This window comes from Bos mutus, chromosome 20 (assembly GCF_027580195.1).
Source record: "Bos mutus isolate GX-2022 chromosome 20, NWIPB_WYAK_1.1, whole genome shotgun sequence".
Taxonomy (NCBI): Eukaryota; Metazoa; Chordata; class Mammalia; order Artiodactyla; family Bovidae; genus Bos; species Bos mutus.
The window spans coordinates 5458438-5479725 of record NC_091636.1 but is presented as its reverse complement, the minus strand read 5'-3'; the positions used below and the strand labels follow the sequence as shown (position 1 = coordinate 5479725).

Genomic DNA, 21288 nt, shown 5'->3' with positions numbered 1-21288 from the left:
TTTGCCTTAGATGCCTTTCCCTCCAATGGCCTACCTGGGAGGATTTTACTCACCTTTAAAAACCAATTTCAAATGTTCCCCTCTGCAGCTGACCTAACCTGTCCTCCCAGTTCCCTCTCTGCCACAACAGAATTTAGCTGTTTCCACCCCAGTGATCTCACAATCTTCGTAACGCTCAGGCATTGCATTTACCATGATGCTTTATATTAAGTCTTATATTGATGAGGGATTTTGTAATGTGTGTTTTTATAACCAACTTCCAGGGTAGGAACATGGCTTTAGCAGATGCAAACTAAATGCTTATTGGACTGAATCCAATTCTCTGTCCTCCGATTTGTAGCACTCAATTTTTAAAAGACCTTCCTCAAATAATCAAGACCATTTTCTTTTTCTTCAAATCTAGAAGCTTATTAGTATTCATCCACTGTGATAAAACTTTTTAAAAGAAAGATTAATGTTTTTGCCTACATATGTGAACAAAAACATGAATAAGCACTTACCATAAATCTGAAACAACACAAGAGGTGTCATGTCTCTAGAAGGAATAACTACATTTTACAAGAAATGGAACGTATTTGGCTGGTAAGGGAATGAAAGGGTTTGAGGGAGGTGGGATTTTCTTGCTGCTTTATTTCCTGAGATGGGGGAGCACAGGGGCTGCTGATGAGGACCGGGGCACCTGCTTTACCTTTTCCGGAGCAGGCAGCTGTAAGTGATTAACCTCCAGGGGCGTGATGAGAGGGACGGTCTGGAAGCCGTCCTCAACCGACGGTGGTTTGGCTCCCTTCTCGCTGGGGTTACTGTTCAGCTTCACCATTCTGACGCCTTTCTTCCCAGACCTAAGACAAGCAGTAGAATTCTAGTTACAGTGGGGAGAGAGGCAGGAAAGAGAGGGCTGACGACAGAGAAGACAGCACTGCCCTCAACAGCTCCACTCTGGCGGCTTCAGTGTAGACATCAGTCATCGGTCTTCCGCTAGATTTCCTGACATGATCCCTATTATCCAGGAAAACTTCTTTAATCATCAAGAAATGCCACCTGCCTCTGGCACTTACCAGCTTTCAAATTTGAGAAACTCAAGGAAAATCCCAGTCTTATACACAAAATATACAACCTTAAAAATATAGCCAAGACACCAGAGCTATCATAATCACATAATCTCAGTGGAAAGCTAATTCTTAGTGAAAAAAATAAATCCTATTATTCTGGGTCATCCTGCAGTATGATAAATTTCACCTTACCATCTTGATAGCTATTTTATTATATTGTGTTTTCCCCCCATTAATCTCCCTAAAATACAATAAACACATTTAATGCCTCTATGTGTAGTATACCCTTTTACACAATATGTAGGTTGTACAGGAGATACAATTTCTTAAAACAAAAAAGGACTGTCTTGAACCTGATCCTGTTATTCAGCCATGGAATGCCTCCATTTCCTCAATAGCAAAGGGCCATTTTTTGTTTGTTTCCACGGAAAGTTAGCAACCCCCGTATTGCAAGATTGCCAACTAAATAAACAAATCACATTTATTTCTTTCCAGCTCCCTTGGAAGTCAAACGGTGTTCTCTCCCCACCCCCAGAAGCCCAGCACAACTGAATTTTTCTTGTCAATCCTGCTGATTGGAACGTTATTAGACAAAATAGGGTTGTTGTGGGGGTGAAAGGGATGGGCAAGGGTTGGAGGATACTGGGGAGTGGTTATAGCAAAAACAAATGCCTACTTACTGTGCAGCACTCTGGGGGTCAGAGCAGATTCAAACCAGTTTGAAGAGGAGGAGGGCGGCCAGGAGTCCTGCCTCCTCAGCCGGAGCTTGTGGTGCTGAAAGGACAGCGCCTTGCGTGCGTCTGGATGGGGAGCTTCTGAGAGCGAGGCGCCAGCGAGCGGGCTCCTGGCAGCTGTCTGCCGCTTGCTCGCTCGCTCGCTCGCGCCCCTCCCACCGGGAAACGGGCTCCCACACCATCTGTCATCTGGCACCACCTGCTGTTTCTCATGCATGGCCACAACCACAGCATGGGACAAAATGGTTTCAAGAAAGTGGGAGGGATTCTGGCCATTAAAAAAAAAGAAAGAAATTAATAGGCACTGTACTATTATACAAGCAACCCTTAAGCCTTTAGAAAAACTGGAGGAGGCTGCATATTCATTAGGAAAAGGGACCACTCCGAAGATTTTCCAGGACAATATTATGAAACACAAAATTGTTCAGGACTTAACACCGTGCTCTGACCTGTGTATGGAAAGAAGAACTAATATTTATTATCTACCATGCCTTGGGCCCTTTTCCAGGTTATTTCAGACTATTTCTTTCATTTGCAAATTGTGATTTCTAATAGTGCCTACATGATGGGGTTAGAGTGAAGTGTGAATGTGATAACTTGCAGAAAGCATTTAGCTCAGAGCAAGGTGCATGACTAGCAGTGCATAAACATAAGCACCTTTTCTCACAATGCTGTGACCATGCAGGTCAGCTAAGGTCACAGAGCTAGCAGAGCAGCAGGTATCTGAACCCTGATCCACTGTTGTCAAAATTTGTATGCAGTCCACGTTACAGAGATTCTAGGTTGGTGTCTGGAATCAGAGAGGGCAAAGTGCTGGAGTCAGTACTATGCAGTTCCGGCTGTGGGGACATTTTGAATTCCCTCTCCAAGCCTTCTTTATCTCTGATATGGGTATAATAACATCTCCCTTGCCAAGCGGTTGTGAATATGAGAAGATATTGCACTCAAGGAAGCCCCTTTCAGCTCAGGGACAGGGTTCTGAATGGTTGAACTGTTTCATCCCTGGAGATTGCTCTTACATGCCCTTTCAATCCTCTGAGGTCAAGACTGTTTCCACTAGTTCCTCCCAGACGTATCCACATCACCACTGGCCATTCATTCCCAGCTGCAATGCTGTTTATGATGTACTTCATAAGGTCTCGGTATAAGTAATAGCATCCTCTTTCACTGTCAAAAGTATCCCAGCTTGCACGATAAATTATTTGGTCACCTTGGCTGGTGTTCACATATGGAGCATAGCATACACTCTCCTAGTTAAAATGCCAGGAGAAGACACATATATTACCTGTACTGTTTAGGAATGAAGTGGGTGTGTGTATATGTGTGTGTGTGAGTGTGTGTTTGTGTATAGAAAAAGAGATGTTTATGAGACAATAGAGGCTATATTGCATCAGAGCTGAGTAGGCCACTTCTATTAATAGAAGAATGCATACATATAAGAGGGAGGTATTCCAATAAATGTGAGCCCTCCCTTCCCTGCTTTTCCAAAGACCTGGGTGATTTTCAGGTGCAGGCACTAAGGGCAACCTAATGGAAGCAACTGTGAACACTTGTACTTGATCCTGTTACTGCTGCCTCCAAAGGAAAAGGGAAGTCCCCTTAACACAGCTTACGACAGAGTCACAAGCAGAAAACCACAGGACCTGAGAGTTTAGTAAGGTCCAGGATAAGGGCCTGCCTCGTGTAAAATCCAGGATTCTTGATATTTGAGGCCAGGAGAGAGGGTGCAGAAAGAAATGAGGGTCTGGAGTGATGTAGAGAAGCCCTTTGTTGGAGAATGATATGAGGGATATTTAATATAATGGACAATTATTCTCTTGTAGAGCCCTGGAAAAGATGTTTGACAATTGACAACAAAAATAATGACATTCTGTCATGAGGTTCTCCAAGTATGTATATGTAGATGTAGTATATAAGACAGTAAGTGAAGGGTAAAGGGGCCAATCTGATGGTATTATTTCTGTATTCCACTTGAAGTGGTAAAGTATTGATTCCAATTAAACTATAAAAATTTAATTATGCTTATTGTAACCCCTAGCATAACCAAAACATACCAAAAGGTGAAGTCCAAAATGTGACATATAAGTTTAAATGAAATACAAAAAAAAAAGTTCAAGTAGCCCAAAAAAAGGCAGGAAATTGAACACAGAGGTACTGGGTCAGGCTATCGGCTTTCAGCTCAGAGGAGGTCACAGTGCAACTTTCTTCTCTCCTCCCACATCTGGGTTTATCTGACACCAGGTGCCTCTGTCATGCTGCCCAAGTTTGACCCCAATGAGATCAAAGTCATGAAACTTAGGTTCAACAGTGAAGAAGTCAGTACCACATCTTCCCGGACCCCCAAGATCATCCTTCTGGGTCTGTCTCAAAAAACAATGTTAGTGATGACATCACTTAGACAACTGGTTACTGAAGGGTCGAAGGATTACAGAGAAACTGACCTGACTCAAAAGAGACAGGTGAGATTAAATCTCAGCTCTGTCACTTGCTATATTTCTGATTTTAGGTAAAAGTTACCTAACCTCTCTATGCCTCAATGTCCTCATTGTAAATTGAGGGTACTAGCAATAATTCACAGGGTCATTATAAGGATTGGATAAGTATAATGACCCTGTGAATTATTGCTATATATATTGCTATATATATACATATGTATGTATATATATGAAGAAAGCCTTCCTTGGTAGCTCAGATGGTAAAGCATCTGCCTACAATGTGGGAGACCCGGGTTCGATCCCTGGGTCGGGAAGATCCCCTGGAGAAGGAAATAGTAACCCACTCCAGTATTCATGCCTAGAGAATTCCATACACCAAGGAGCCTGCAGGGCTACAGTCTTTGGGGTCGCAAAAAGTCGGACACGACTGAGCGACTTCATTTTCACTTTCACTTTATATATATGGGCTTCCCTGGTGGCCCAGATGGTAAAGAATCTGCCTGCAATGCGGGAGGCCTGGGTTTGATCCCTGGGTTGGGAAAATCCCCTGGAGGAGGGCATGGCAACCCACTCCAGCATGCTTCCCTGGAGAATCGCCATGGACAGAGGAGCCTGGTGGGCTACAGTCCATGGGGTTGCGAAGAGTCAGACATGACTGAGCAACTAAACACACACACACACACACTGCATTGAACAATACCTATAAGTGAAAAACAAGTATTTATTATTATTATTCAATTATTAGATAATCATTTTCTATAATTAGCTTTCAGGGCTTTTTTAGTTTTATAACCTATCAATTTATTTTTAAAAATTATTTTCTTATTCTTTACTTCCTTATTTTTGTCCCATTTTTCTGTTTTGAGCTTCCCCAGGTATCTAGTTTTGATTTGCTTTCTGTTTTATAATGAATGAAATTAATGCTACTACTTTAATGTATCTCTGATTAGTGATGCTTTTTATTATCCTCCTTCAAATAGTGTATAACTGAGTATTTGCTTCTTTGACTCAAGTCATTCAGTAATAGAGTTTTGTTTCATAAAATGAAAAAAAAAATTTTTTTAAATGCTTGACTTTCATGGTTGCTAATTTATATCTCTTGAGACTAGTTTCTAGTTTCACTGCATGTAGTCCAAGACTGTTTTCTGTATATTTTCTGCTTTGGGGAGTGTATTAAATTTTCTTTGTAGCCTAAAATATGAACTATTTCAGCTAAAATCCTCTGAGCATAAGGAAAGAAATAATATTCTATATGTGTGGACTGTGTGGAAAGTCACTCAGTCGTGTCCAACTCTGCGACCCCATGGACTGTAGCCTATCAGGCTACTCCGTCCATGGGATTTTCCAGGCAGGAGTGCTGGAGTGGACTGCCATTTCCTTCTTCAGGGGATCTTCCCAACCCAGGAATTGGACCTGGGTCTCCCACATTTCAGGCAGACGCTTTACTGTTTGAGCCACCAGGGAAGCTTTTATATTCTATATAAATACAGATTATTATACATAACTATTAAGTCAAGTCTCTTCCTTAAGTTATTCAAATCTTCTATACTCTCATTGGTTTTTTACTTATTTATCTATCAAGAAATGAGAGAGGGGTGTTTCTATTTTCCATTACTGTTGTGATATTTCTCCTTGATGCCACATCTTATGGGTTTTGCTTATAGATGTAAAATAACCTATTAATCATAATTAATGTTTCATGATTTGAATTCTTGTCTGTATAAAATGTAATTGCAAACATTGTAAATACAAACCCTAGTTTGTATTTTACTCTTTCAAACACAGGAAAACAATAGAATGGGAAAGACTAGAGATCTCTTCGAGATAATTAGAGATACCAAAGGAACATTTCATGCAAAGATGGGCACAATAAAGGACAGAGATGGTATGGACCTAACAGAAGCAGAAGATATTAAGAAGAGGTGGCAATAATACACAGAAAAGCTGTATAAAAACAATCCTAATGACCCAGATAACCACAATGGTGTGGTCACTCACCTAGAGCCAGACATCCTGAAGTGTAACATTAACGGGGCCTTAAGAAATATCACTACAAACAGCTAGTGGAGGTGATGGAATTCCAGTTGAGCTATTTCAAATCCTAAAAGACAATGCTGTTAAACTGCTGCACTCAATATGCCAGCAAATTTCGAGAACTCAGCAGTGGTCACAGGACTAGAAAAGGTCAGTTTTCATTCCAATCCCAAAGAAGGACAATGCCGAAAAATGTTCAAATTTTCATACAACTGCACTCATTCCACATATAGCAAGATAATGCTCAAAATCCTTCAAGCTTGGCTTCAGCAGTACATGAACTGTGAACTTCCAGATGTACAAGCTGGATTTGGAAAAGGCAGGTCAAATTCCCAACATCTGCTGGATCATAGAAAAAGCAACGGAATTAAAAAAAAAAAAATCTGCTTCATTGACTATGCTAAAGAATTTGACTGTGTAAATCACAAGAAACTGTGGAAAATTCTTAAAGAGATGGGAATACCAGACCACCTTACCTTCTTCCTGAGAAATGTATGCAGAACTAGAAGCAACAGAACCAGACACGAAACAACAAACTGGTTCAAAATTGGGAAAGGAGTACATCGAGGCTGTATATTGTCACCCTGCTTATTTAACTTCTATGCAGAGCTCATCATGTGAAATGCCAGGCTGGATGAAGCACAAGCTGGAATCAAGATGGCTGGGAGGAATATCAATAACCTCAGATATGCAGATGACACCACCCTAATGGCAGAAACCAAAGAGGAACTAAAGAGTCTCTTGATGAAAGTGAAAGAGAAGAGTGAAAAAGTTGGCTTAAAACTCAACATTCAAAAAACAAAGATCAAGGCATTGGGTTCCATTACTTCATGGCAAATGGAAGGGGAAAAAGTGGAAACAGTGACAGATTTTATTTTCTTGGACTCCAAAATCACTGTGAATGATGATTGCAGCCACGAAATTAAAGACACTTGCCCCTTTGAAGAAAAGCTATGATGAAACTAGACAGCATATTAACAAGCAGAGACATCACCTTGCCGACAAAGGTCTGTCTAATCAAAGCTATGATTTTTCTTCTAGTAGTCATGTATGTATGTGAGAGTTGGACCATAAGGAAGTCTCAGGGCCAAAGAATTGATACTTCTGAAGTACAGTCCTGGAGAAGTCTCTTGAGAGTCCCTTGTACTGCAAGGAGATCAAACTAATAAATCCTAAAGAAAATCAACCCTGAATACTCATTGGAAGAACTGACACTGAAGCTGAAGCTCCAATACTTTGGCCACCTGATGCAAAGAACTGACTCACTGGAAAAGACCCTGATGCTGGAAAGATTGAGAACAAGAGGAGAAGGGGGCAACAGAGGATGAAATAGCTGGATGGCATCACTGACTCAGTGGACATGAGTTTGTGCAAACTCAGGGAAATAGTGAAGGACAGGAAAGCCTGGTGTGCTGCAGTCCATGGGGGTGCAAAGAGTCAGACCTGAGTTAGCCACTGAACAAGTATTTTATAATCGAACTTTCTTGATGAGGTCACTTTACGTAACTTTTTTAAATATGGGAATTTGACTCCTTATAATTAACACTTGGAGAAGGCAATGGCACCCCACTCCAGTACTCTTACTTGGAGAATCCCATAGACAGAGGAACCTGGTAGGCTGCAGTCCATGGGGTCGCTAAGAGTCGGACACGACTGAGAGACTTCACTTTCACTTTTCACTTTCATGCATTGGAAAAGGAAATGGCAACCCACTCCAGTGTTCTTGCCTGGAGAATCCCAGGGACGAGGGAGCCTGGTGGGCTGTCGTCTATGGGGTTGCACAGAGTCGGACACGACTGCAGCAACTTAGCAGCAACAATTAACACTTACCATGAATGAGCAACTTTACTTTCACTTTTCACTTTCCTGCATTGGAGAAGGAAATGGCCACCCACTCCAGTGTTCTTGCCTGGAGAATCCCAGGACGGGAAGCCTGGTAAGCTGCCATCTATGGGGTCGCACAGAGTCGGACATGACTGAAGTGACTTGGCAGCAGCAGCAGCATGATGTGTATTGTCCTGTACTTATTATAATTTTGATAGTTCCTTTCGAGCTCCTTCATTGTTTTCCTACAATACACTTTTGCTACAGTAACCCTACATGAACTTTTTTCCACCAGTAACTTGGAAGACACAAATAATTCTTTAAAATCATCCTTCAGTTATTTTTTAATATGTCAAAAAAAGATATGAATAGACATTCATCTCCTAGCCTTCAGAATAAAACAGATTATTTTGATACCCACTATATGTAAAATGAGATAATTAGCTCACATGTATTTCTTCTCCTTTCCTGCCTCTCATTTCTCCCATATGTATCAGATGTTAAACCCAAGTTTTTATTTTCACTAATGCATATTTTCCTGCTTTATTTCCATTTCCTGTTACACTCTTGTCAGAATTGGAAATGGAAGAAAAGTGAATACAATGTGAGCCATTTTCCAATGGGCTTGATGATGACTTATCTGAAAATAATAATTCTGCATACATAAGTTTCAAAGGATCTGTGATGCTTCTGTGATTGGTTTTCAGTATATCTTAGCACTTAAGATCCGTTTTGTTTTGTTTCCATGCATAGATACACCTCCGATGAAGAGATGATAAAAGCACTTTAGATGTCTCATTATAAATCTCGTTGTCAATTTAAGAATGTATTCAAAGTTTAATAGTATGATAGGAACATAAGCTTTTTAGAAATCTGTCCTAAGAATCTCCCAGAGGCAAGTATAAAAGGAAGCTATTCCTATGTTATTGCTAGGGTGCTCTATATTTAAATTTCAAATAACGGCAGTTGGAAAGCTATGAAAAGCTCGAGATTCTCTTTCTTCTTAAAAAGGGAAGCAGACATTGCCTACTTCTGATTTAAAGGGAAAAAGGACAATGAAGAGGCAGAAAGGCAAATGGCAGAAAGGCCAGCCCACATTTCTCCTCTGATTGGCTAGAAACAGATGAAGGAGACACTAAAGGAGGCAAGCCCTGGGGGTGAAAATTGACATCAGCTTAGTTCAGGCAGGAGGCTCACAAAGAACCTTTGCAATTAAAGTCTGGGGATCCACTTAGAAAGAAATAAGCTGATAAGAAGAAAGGCTTTTTGAGGAAGTTTTTGAATTTTGCCTGGAAATCTGTCTTTAGAAGGCATTCCATGGGACTCTTTTCCTATTAAATGATCGATCCAGTTGTGTGTCTCTTCCAACAAAAGCCTTCGCAGTCTAGGTTGTAGAATTAGTCCCAGTTGAGTAGAAAGTTTTGTTGTGGGACGGATTCCTCCAAAAGCTGATTTTCAGAGTTTTGAATGCACAAAGTTTACTCGGGAGTGCTCTCAGGAAAAAGAACAGAAGGGAAGAAAGCAGAACTGGTTAGAGGGAGAACTTGAATGGTGAAACTGTCCCGAGGAAGCCCTCAGCCAACATCAACACGCACCTATAAAGCTGGGATAAGCCCTTTGTAGTTGTGCTGAACTGAGATACAGATGAGCGCCCTTCCCCAAGAGAGCAGGGCCTGGGCAAGGCGTCACTCTTCAGCCAAGGGCAATTCCCAGAGAGGGTTAATAGCTAAGGCTGTTAGCTAGCAGATGAGGAACAAAGGCCGGACTTCCCAGCCTGAAGGGGGACCTATCTGGGAGCGTGGCATCCACCACGGGCTCTGTCCTCGTCTGTCTTCACATCATACTTCCTCATGTAACCACCACAGCCTGAGACTTCAAACGCCGTTCATATATTTGTAACTCTTAGATTCCAGCAGACAGATTTCTTCTGGACTCCAGACCCTATCTGCAGCTATTTCCTTGGCATCTGCACTTGAATGGTACACAGCCACCTGCATCTCAACATGTCCCAAACCAAACTCCTGATCTCTCCCGCAAAACTGCTCCTTCTCCTGTATTGTCTTTCAGTGAATTGCCCCACTGTCCCCATTGCTCCACCCAGAAAACCGAGAGGAGCTCCTGATGCTTTCCTCAGTCCCACATCGGTCACCACGCCCTGCTTCTTCTCCCTCCCAAGTGCTTCTCTCAGCAGTCTGCCTTCCCTTTGTCCATGACTCTCCCTATGTGCACTCTACCTCCCTACCCAACAAGCTTTCTAACAACTGTGCTTTCCTCGCCACCAACCTATTCTTTAGACGATAGTCCAAGCAACTTCTATAAAATAAAATTCTGGTAGTGTTGCTTCCTTGCTTAGACCCCTTGAGAACTTTTCTTTTCTTTTAAGATAAAGACCCAAATCTCAAACTTAGACTGTAAGGCTTTCATGATTTCTCCCGACTACTCCACAAACTTCACCTGCTGTCACTCTTCCCTGGAAACTGCATTTCAGCTTTACTGACCTTCCAAATACGCACTCCTTTCCCACCCAGGTGACTTCTCACCTGATGCTTCCCCTGTGGTTTGCTCGAGGGCATGCCCTTTCCCACTCCTTTAATTAATGTGTCGTGAGTCTTCAGACTCATTTAAATATTACTCCCTCAGAGAAGTCTCCTCTGAGATGCTAGACTGTATCAACTCCTCTTGAACTCAGTGCTCCTTCCTCTATGCTTAAATACCTTTTCTCAAAAATATAACATATGATTATCTACATAATTACAGTTTAGTGACAGTAGGGACTGAGCTCTTGGAACCTAAATAACAGCCACTAAGGAGTGAATGGGTGAATTTTGGTTCATCCCATATTGTGAAACAGTATGCAGTCTTTAAAAATATAATAGAATAGTGAATAACATGGGAAGTGTTTATAATGTTGAATAAAAAGAGGAATCAAAATTGTATTAGATAGTATGATTTCAACTATATAGAACATAGAGACTGAAATAACAACTACTAAAAAGAAAAAAATTATGTAATGTGATAGAGGTGCTAATTTTTGCTACAATGACAATCATATTACAATACATAAATGTGTCAAATTAACATGTTGTACATCTTACATTTATAGTGTCATATGTCAAATATATTTAAATTAAAAAAAGACTGAAAGGAATAAAAATGCTTATATATTTTTTTTCTGGATGGTTTATGGGTGATTTCAATTTTAATACTTTTTGTTCATCTTACCAAAACACATTATTTTTAAATCAATCTTTAAAAAATGAATAATTTCCTGCTAGAGAAAAAAAAACTACCAAGTTCTAGAAAACATAAAGCACTTTTTCAAAACAGTGAATTTACAGAGAGACTAGTAAGCCAACATGGTGAAATCAAATAGGTGAATATAAGTTCACTTGCTGTTATGAAAGACCAATGGAAAATTTCTTTTATTCCCCTGTGATGTACCAGAGAGGATTAATGGCTTATAAATATCTACTAATATTTTTTCTTCCAACTTTATATATAATTAACAAATAAACATTATTCATATGTAATCAATGTAGTATGTTAATATATGTATACATTGTGGTATGATCACCACAATCAAGCTAATTAACATATCCATCACTTCATATAGGTTCCATTTGCATGTGGAGGGAGGGATAAGGACATTTAGGATCTACTCTCTTAGCATATTCAAAAACATGATACAGTATTATTGACTGTAGTCACCAGGCTCTACATTGTATCTCCAAAATGTATTCATCCTGAATAACTGAACTTTGTACACTTTGATCAACATATGCCCATCTTCCCCTCTTCTCAGCCCCTGGCAAATACCATTCTACCCCCTATTCCTATGAGTCTGACTGTTTTGGATTCCATATATAAATGAGATCAGGCAGCATTATCTGTCTGTGCCTGGTCTAATCAGTTAGACAGTCTCCTTTTCAGGTAGATAGTGCAGTGAACATGAGAGTGCAGATGTTACTTCGAGATAGTGACTTCATTTCCCTTGGGTATATGCCCAGAAGTGGGACTGCTGGTCATATGGTAATTCTATTTTTTATTTTATTAGGAACCTCCATACTGTTTTCCATAGTGGATGAACATTTCCATCAACAGTGCACAAGGGTTCCCTTGTCTCCACACACTTACCAATGTTTGTTATTTTTTACCTTTTTGATAACAGCTGTCCTAGCAGTGTGAGCTGGTATTTCACTGTGGCTTTGATTTACATTTCCTGATGATTAGTGATGTTTAGCAATTTTTCATGTACCTGTCATTCCTGAAGTGCAAGAAGAATGTGAGTGACCTGTTCCAAAAGGTGGACTATGTATCTATCTACACCAAGGAGGGAGAGCTTATATTTGCAAATTCCAATGAAAAGTTCCTCTTTGTAGAGAAATTTCACTTGCTTGACTTTTTACGTCCATATTAAAGAATGGAAAAAAAAAAAAAAAACCTGTCTCTGTCTCATATAAGAAAGGCCCGCCTCCTTCTAATCCATTCTCAAAGCAGTTGCCAAAGCAGTTCTGTTAAATGTTAGTCCATTCTTGGCAGTTCTCTGCTCAAAACTTTTTAATAGCTTTCCATCTATGGGAAGTACTCAAAACAGTATACTTCACTTCTCTACCCTCTCCCCTCATCTTCTACCATACCTTTCTTACTCCACCAGGACTCTTCTGCCGGGGCCTACGCCGTCTCTCCTTCGAATACCCTGGATCAGCCAGGGCTGGTCCCCGCTGATCCAGGGTATTCAAGGAGAGACGGCGTAGGCGAGGATCAGGAAACAATTGCTTAATTAAACGTTAATTAAGGATATAAAGAGAATAAAGGATATAATAGAATGAGGATAGCTCAGTGAGGAAATTTCAGTGAAGAAAAGAGGCTGAAATAAGGATAGCTCAGTAGGAAAATTCAGTGAAGAAAAGAGGCTGAATAATTCAGCCAGAAGGTAAGAGAAAGAACGACATGGTGAGACCAAGTTTTGGTGAACAAGGCCCGCACTTTATTTTCCAAAGTAGTTTTTATACCTTAAGTTATGCATAGAGGATAATGGGGGAAGGGGTAGAGTCAGGCAGCAAGCCAGGCTTTCTTCCTGCAAACCTATCATATGCAAAAGCTTAGGTGATTTGCATCATCTTCTGGCCCGGAGGCCTGTTAACATTTTAAGACCCTTTCTTCAGAAAACTTATTTTTCTCTAAAGGTGATAAGTCAAGCGCCACCCTCCAAAAGCATTAAATAAAGTTGCATTCCTACAGAGCAAAAGTGTGGTGGGCTATAACAAGAAAAAGAATTAACTCAAGGGTCCCAGGTTACAAACATTAAAGCTACTACTTACACCAATTATATTAATCAATACACTGCCAGGGACACAGCAGGTAAGGGATATGGAAACTTAGCAGCAAACATTGGCCCAACAAGTGAAAATCCCTTCACCAATACAATTTCTAATCAATCTTTTAACTGCTCAAAGGAATCTATATTTAGACAGTTTAGAACATCTCCTGCCTCTCACAGTTTGGAGGCTCTGAACAATCACATGTGGCCAGAAAAACCTATTCAGGCAGGCTAGAGGATTTCCAAAGGAGTTTGTAGGTTGAAACACTGTCACACCCAGGAATTATTAACTGGAGCTGTAAGCTAACTCTTTTTTCAGAGAGACGTAGTGGGGGACAGCCCCCCGTAAAGTCAGAGGTGTAGGTGAAAGCACAAAGCAGAAAGTAGGCAGACTCTGGTTTTGGGGGTAGATGGGGGACTCCTGAGGCTCGATCCCACCTTTGCGTATGCCAAGCCTCCTTCCTCATGACCTTTGTCATGGGCGGAGTTCCTCACTGGCTCCCGGCAGTGATAGAATTCCAGTTGAGCTATTCCAGATCCTGAAAGATGATGCTGTGCAAAGTGCTGCACTATGCAATATGCACTCAATATGCAATATGCACTCAATATGCAATATGCCAGATCCCGTCACTCTTCCTTTTTTTTTCCTGATCTCCAGCCTCAGGTCCTTGACCTCTACCCAAACATTCTATGCTGCTTCTGCATGTCTGACTTCCTTACTTTAGGTTTTTATCTAAATGTAACCATCTACATGATTTCTTCTCCTCATCTCCCTAATTAACAGTGCATCCCTTGACATACCCTCATCTCCTTTATTTTTCTCCAAAGCATTTTTTTCTTATACTGTACATCTTAATTATTTTATGTCTTTCCCTGCAGATATTGATTTTTGCATATTTTTTCACTTCTGTTTCCCCAGGTCTAGAACAGAATCAGCAGTGTGATATGGATTCAGCAAATATTTCATAAATAAATGAATTAGTGAAGAATGAATGCCTCACTGAAACGAGACTCATATAAGTTAGGGTTAGATGTCACCACTCCTCCACAAGCTCTACCCTCACTTCAGTTCAGTCACTCAGTCATGTCCGACTCTTTGCCATCCCATGAATTGCAGCACGCCAGGCCTCCCTGTAAATCACCGATTCCCAGAGTTTACTCAAACTCACGTCCATCAAGTCGGTGATGCCTTCCAGCCAACTCATCCTCTGTCGTCCCTTCTCCTCCTGCCCCCAATCCCTCCCAGCATCAGAGTCTTTTCCAATGAGTCAACTCTTCACATGAGGTGGCCAAAGTACTGGAATTTCAGCTTCAGCATCAGTCTTCCAATGAACACCCAGGACTGATCTCCTTTAGAATGGACTGGTTGGATCTCCTTGCAGTCCAAGGGACTCTCAAGAGTCTTCTCCAACACCACAGTTCAAAAGCATCAATTCTTCGGTGCTTAGCTTTCTTCGCAGTTCAACTCTGATATCCATACGTGACCACTGGAAAAACCAGAGCCTTGACTAGATGGACCTTTGTTGGCAAAGTAATGTCTCTGCTTTTGAATACGCTATCTAGGTTGGTCATAACTTTCTTTCCAAGGAGTAAGCGTCTTTTAATTTCATGGCTGCAGTCACCATCTGCAGTGATTTTGGAGCCCCAAAAAATGAAGTCTGACACTTATTCCACTGTTTCCCCATCTACTTCCCATGAACTGATGGGACCAGATGCCATGATCTTAGTTTTCTGAATGTTGAGTTTTAAGCGAACATTTTCACTCTCTTTCACTTTCATCAAGAGGCTCTTTAGCTCCTCCTCACTTTCTGCCATAAGGGTGGTGTCATCTGCATATCTGAGGGTATTGATATTTCACCCAGCAGTCTTGATTCCAGCTTGTGCTTCTTCCAGTCCAGCGTTTCTTATGATGTACTCTGCATAGAAGTTAAATAAGCAGGGTGACAATATACAGCCTTGACGTACTCCTTTTCCTATTTGGAACCAGTCTGTTGTTCCATGTCCAGTTCTAACTGTTGCTTCCTGACCTGCATATAGATTTCTCAAGAGGCAGGTCAGGTGGTCTGGTATTCCCATCTCTTTCAGAATTTTCCACAGTTGTTGTGATCCACACAGTCAAAGGCTTTGGCATAGTCAATAAAGCAGAAGTATATGTTTTTCTGGAATTCTCTTGCTTTTTCAATGATCTAATGGATGTGGGCAATTTGATCTCTGGTTCCTCTGTCTTTTCTAAATTCAGCTTGAATCTGAAGTTCACGGTTCACATACTGTTTAAGCCTGGCTTGGAGAATTTTGTGCATTACTTTGCTAGTGTGTGAGATGACTGCAATTGTGCAGTAGTGTGAGCATTCTTTGGCATTGCCTTTCTTTGGGATTGGAATGAAAACTGGCCTTTTCCAGTCCTGTGGCCACTGCTGAGTTTTCCAAATTTGCTGGCATATTGAATGCAGCACTTGCACAGCCTCATCTTTCAGGAGCTGAAATAGCTCCACTGGAATTCCATCACCTCCACTAGCTTTGTTCGTAGTGATGCTTTCTAAGGCCCACTTAACCTCAAATTCCAGGATGTCTGGCTCTAGGTCAGTGATCACAGCATCATGATTATCTGGGTCGTGAAAATCTTTTTTGTACAGTTCTTCTGTGTATTCTTGCCACCTCTTCTTAATATCTTCTGCTTCTGTTAGGTCCATACTACTTCTGTCCTTTATAGAGCCCATCTTTAGTTCCCTTGGTATCTCTAATTTTAATATTCCCTTGGTATCTCTAATTTTCTTGAAGAGATCTCTAGTCTTTCTCGTTCTGTTGTTTTCCTCTGTTTCTTTGCTTTGATCGCTGAGGAAGGCTTTCTTATCTCTCCTTGCTGTCTTTGGAACTCTGCATTCAGATGCTTATATCTTTCCTTTTCTCCTTTGCTTTTCGCTTCTCTTCTTTTCACAGCTATTCGTAAGGCCTCCCCAGACAGCCATTTTGATTTTTTGCCTTTCTTTTCCATGGGGATGGTCTTGATCCCTGTCTCCTGTACAATGTCATGAACCTCCATCCATAGTTCATCAAGCAATCTATCTATCAGATCTAGTCCCTTAAATCTATTTCTCACTTCCACTGTATAATCATAAGGGATTTGATTTAGGTCATACCTGAATGGTCTAGTGGTTTTCCCTACTTTCTTCAATATAAGTCTGAATTTGGCAATAAGGAGTTCATGATCTGAGCAACAGTCAGCTCCTGGTCTTGTTTTTGTTGACTGTGTAGAGCTTCTCCATCTTTGGCTGAAAAGAATATAATCAATCTGATTTTGGTGTTGACCATCTGGTGAGGTCCATGTGTAGAGTCTTCTCTTATGTTGTTGGAAGAGGGTGTTTGCTATGACCAGTGTGTTCTCTTGGCAAAACTCTATTAGCCTTTGTCCCACTTCATTCCATATTCCAAGGCCAAATTTGCCTGTTACTCAAGGTGTTTCTTGACTTCCTACTTTTGCATTCCAGTCCCTATAATGAAAAGGACATCTTTTTTGGGTGTTAGTTCTAAAACGTCTCATAGGTCTTCATAGAACCGTTCAACTTCGGCTTCTTCAGCATTACTGGTTGGGGCATAGACTTGGATTACTGTGATATTGAATGGTTTGCCTTGAAAACGAACAGAGATTGTTCTGTCCAAGGAGTGGTGGCTGCGCGAGTCGAGAGGAGCTATTCCACGTTCAAGGTCAGGAGGAGCAGCCATGAGGAGATACCCCTCGTCTAAGGTAAGGAGCAGTGGCTGCACTTTGCTGAAGCGGCAGTGAAGAGATACCCCATGTCCAAGGTAAGAGAAACCCAAGTAAGACGGTAGGTGTTGTGAGAGGGCATCAGAGGGCAGACAGACTGAAACCATAATCACAGAAAATTAGTCAATCTGATCACACTGGGACCACAGCCTTGTCTAACTCCATGAAACTAAGCCATGCCGTGTGGGGCCACCCAAGATGGACAGGTCATGGTGGAGAGGTCTGACAGAATGTGGTCCGCTGGAGAAGGGAATGGTAAACCACTTCAGTATTCTTGCCTTGAGAACCCCATGAACAGTATGAAAAGGCAAAATGATAGGATACTGAAAGAGGAACTCCCCAGGTCTGTAGATACCCAATATGCTATTGCAGATCAGTGAAGAAATAACTCCAGAAAGAATCAAGGGATGGAGCCAAAGCAAAAACAATACCCAGCTGTGGATGTGACTGGTGATAGAAGCAAGGTCCGACGCTATAAAGAGCAATATTGCATAGGAACCTGGAATGTTAGGTCCATGAATCAAGACAAATTTGAAGTGGTCAAACAGGAGATGGCAAGAGTAAACATCGACATTCTAGGAATCAGTGAACTAAGATGTACTGGAATGTGTGAATTTAACTCAGATGACCATTTATCTACTATTGTGGGCAGGAATCCCTTAGAAGAAATGGAGTAGCCATCGTGGTCAACAAAAGAGTCCAAAATGCAGTACATAGAAGCTCTACCCTTCAGTTCAATTCAGTTCAGTTCAGTTGCTCAGTCGTGTCCGACTCTTTGCAACTCCATGAATCACAGCACGCCAGGCCTCCCTGTCCATCACCAACTCCCAGAGTTCACTCAGACCCATGTCCATCGAGTCAGTGATGCCATCCAGCCATCTCATCCTCTGTCGTCCCCTTCTCCTCCTGCCCCCAATCCCTCCCAGCATCAGAGTCTTTTCCAATGAGTCAACTCTTTGCATGAGGTGGCCAAAGTACTGGAGTTTCAGCTTTAGCATCATTCCTTCCAAAGAAATCCCAGGGCTGATCTCCTTTAGAATGGACTGGTTGGATCTCCTTGCAGTCCAAGGGACTCTCAAGAGTCTTCTCCAACACCACAGTTCAAAAGCATCAGTTCTTTGGTGCTCAGCCTTCTTCACAGTCCAACTCACAACCACACATGACCACAGGAAAAACCATAGCCTTGACTAGACAAATCTTTGTTGGCAAAGCAATGTCTCTGCTTTTGAATATGCTATCTAGGTTGGTCATAACTTTCCTCCCAAGAGTAAGCATCTTTTAATTTCATGGCTGCAACCACCATCTGCAGTGATTTTGGAGCCCCCAAAATAAAGTCTGACACTGTTCCACTGTTTCCCCATCTATTTCCCATGAAGTGATGGGACCAGATGCCATGATCTTCGTTTTCTGAATGTTGAGCTTTAAGTCAACTTTTTCACTCTCCACTTTCACTTTCTTCAAGAGGCTTTTTAGTTCCTCTTCACTTTCTGCTATAAGGGTGGTGTCATCTGCATATCTGAGGTTATTGATATTTCTCCCGGCAGTCTTGATTCCAGCTTGTGCTTCTTCCAGTCCAGCATTCTCATGATGTATTCTGCATATAAGTTAAATAAGCAGGGTGACAATATACAGCCTTGACGGACTCCTTTTCCTATTTGGAACCAGTCTGTTGTTCCATGTCCAGTTCTAACTGTTGCTTCCTGACCTGCATACAGATTTCTCAAGAGGCAGATCAGGTGGTCTGGTATTCCCATCTCTTTCAGAATTTTCCACAGTTTATTGTGATCCACACAGTCAAAGGCTTTGCATAGTCAATAAAACAGAAATAGATGATTTTCTGGAACTCTCTTGCTTTTTCCATGATCCAGCAGATGTTGGCAATTTGATCTCTGGTTCCTCTGCCTTTTCTAAAACCAGCTTGAACATCAGGAAGTTCATGGCTCACGTATTGCTGAAGCCTGGCTTGGAGAATTTTGAGCATTACTTTACTAGCATGTGAGATGAGTGCAATTGTGCAGTAATTTGAGCATTGTTTGGCATTGCCTTTCTTTGGGATTGGAATGAAAACTGACCTTTTCCAGTCCTGTGGCCACTGCTGAGTTTTCCAAATGTGCTGGCATATTGAGTGCAGCACTTTCACAGCATCATCTTTCAGGAGTTGAAATAGCTCCACTGAAATTCCATCACCTCCACTAGCTTTGTTCGTAGTGATGCTTTCTAAGGCCCACTTGACTTCACATTCCAGGATGTCTGGCTCTAGGTCAGTGATCACACCATCGTGATTATCTAGCTCTACCCTAGACCATTATATATTGATAATTGAAGACTCCCACCTTCAGGCGGGAGTGGGTAGTACATGTTTGGGAACAATTTGGTATGACTTGTGTTGAGATAAAATCCATGGACGGAGGAGCCTGGTAGGCTGCAGTCCATGGGGTCATGAAGAGTCAGGCACGACTGAGTGACTTCACTTTCACTTTTTACTTTCATGCATTGGAGAAGGAAATGGCAACCCACTCCAATGTTCTTGCTTGGAGAATCCCAGGACGGGAGAGCCTGGTGGGCTGCCGTCTCTGGGGTCACACAGAGTTGGACATGACTGAAGCAACTTAGCAGCAGCAGCACTGTTGAGATAATTAAGTTTTCAACTGGTCTCTGTCTCTTGATATCCAGAAGACTGTATTTTTTTTTTTTTAAAGAAATTAAAAGATCAGGGTCAGAGAGAACATTTCCTCTCTGGCATATACTTGACTTTTAGAAAGCTCAGAATAAAACAAATGAACCTCAATGACAGTCAACAGTATGTATAATATTTAAAAAGTAATATTAATGGAATGTTAAAAGTCTAAAAAGATTATATGCAACATAATGTCCTCTTTAGAAAATTAAACACCTAGATTTATAATGCAAGTTTTAAAAAATATATAATTGCAATAAAACAATAAAAATCCATAAAAAGCAAAACTGCATGGATTCAGTATGATACTTATCTTGAGTAGAAGAGGTAATAAAAATGGGTTGTGAGGTACTGGGCAAAATGATTAGTGTAAGTTATTTTCAAGGTAATATTTTGATGGTAGGCTCACAGTTACTTAATGTATTATTAAAATATTTTATATAAACAACATAATACACAGTTAATTTTAAAATATAGCTATATATACAATTATATGAATATACAAATTATATATAAATTAAATATTTTATATTAAATATAATAAAATTAAATATAATTTAAATTAAATTATAAATTTAATATAATTATATTTAAATATAATTTAATATAATAAAAATAAATATAATTTTATATTTTTATAAATTAAAATGTAATTTTATCATAGTTAAATACAACTGTTAAAAATAACTAAATAAAAATGGGCCATGCACTGATCATTAGAATGTCATGAACCAAGGATTAGTGATGAGTCCAATCTCTATTTTTGAGATCCATAAATCTGACAGGGAAGAGATAAAATGGTTATAGCGACACCATAACATGAAATTAATTATAATCGACTGGGGAGTCAATGGACCAAATTTCTGAATTCAACTTAGTATGTACCCGACTGGAAAGATCATCACTTCCACTCTAACAGAAAGAAAGGTACATATCTGCAAAATCACAGTTTTTCTTTAATTCATCAGATTTCTGAGGTAGCCATACAACCTACTTACTTGAAATCTGAGGAAAAACAGGCATCTCCAAGCAGAGACAAGATGCCAGCATTTTCTTACCTGGGGTAAATGCCAGACATTGTACAAGTTGGCAAGAATAATTCAGCTTAAAAGTGAAATGGAAGCTAAAAATTCACAAAGCTGAATGTGAGCCAGTGTCAAAGTACAGAATCACCAGAAACCACATACAGGAGAATTTTCACCTACTCAAAGGTCTTCTATTCACATAGTCACCTATTCATATATCTTACCAGGTGCTCACAAGAAAGACTTTAGTCAGAACAGAGATCACAGACTTAGCAACTAAGCAACAACAACACAGTATAGAACTTGGACAGGAAAATAGCAGCAGGGCAAGAAAGGCACTCAGTTCTGTTCAGACCCCTTTTTCCTGTCTCCCCTCCAAGCAAAACCATTCAGCACTGGTGGATCCAAAAACTAGGAGACACACAAG

General features: G+C 40.7%; 1 protein-coding gene across 1 annotated transcript in view; it reads right to left on the bottom strand.

The window, feature by feature from the left end:
- The window catches only part of NSG2 (neuronal vesicle trafficking associated 2), a 71125-nt gene extending 68144 nt beyond the window's left edge, over positions 1–2981 (bottom strand). The window contains exon 1 of the mRNA XM_070357820.1: positions 689–2981. Within this exon, the coding sequence (XP_070213921.1) occupies positions 689–817 (129 nt within the window). The 5' untranslated portion in view covers positions 818–2981. The remainder of the gene's footprint in view (positions 1–688) is intronic.
- Positions 2982–21288: the final 18307 nt, after the last annotated feature.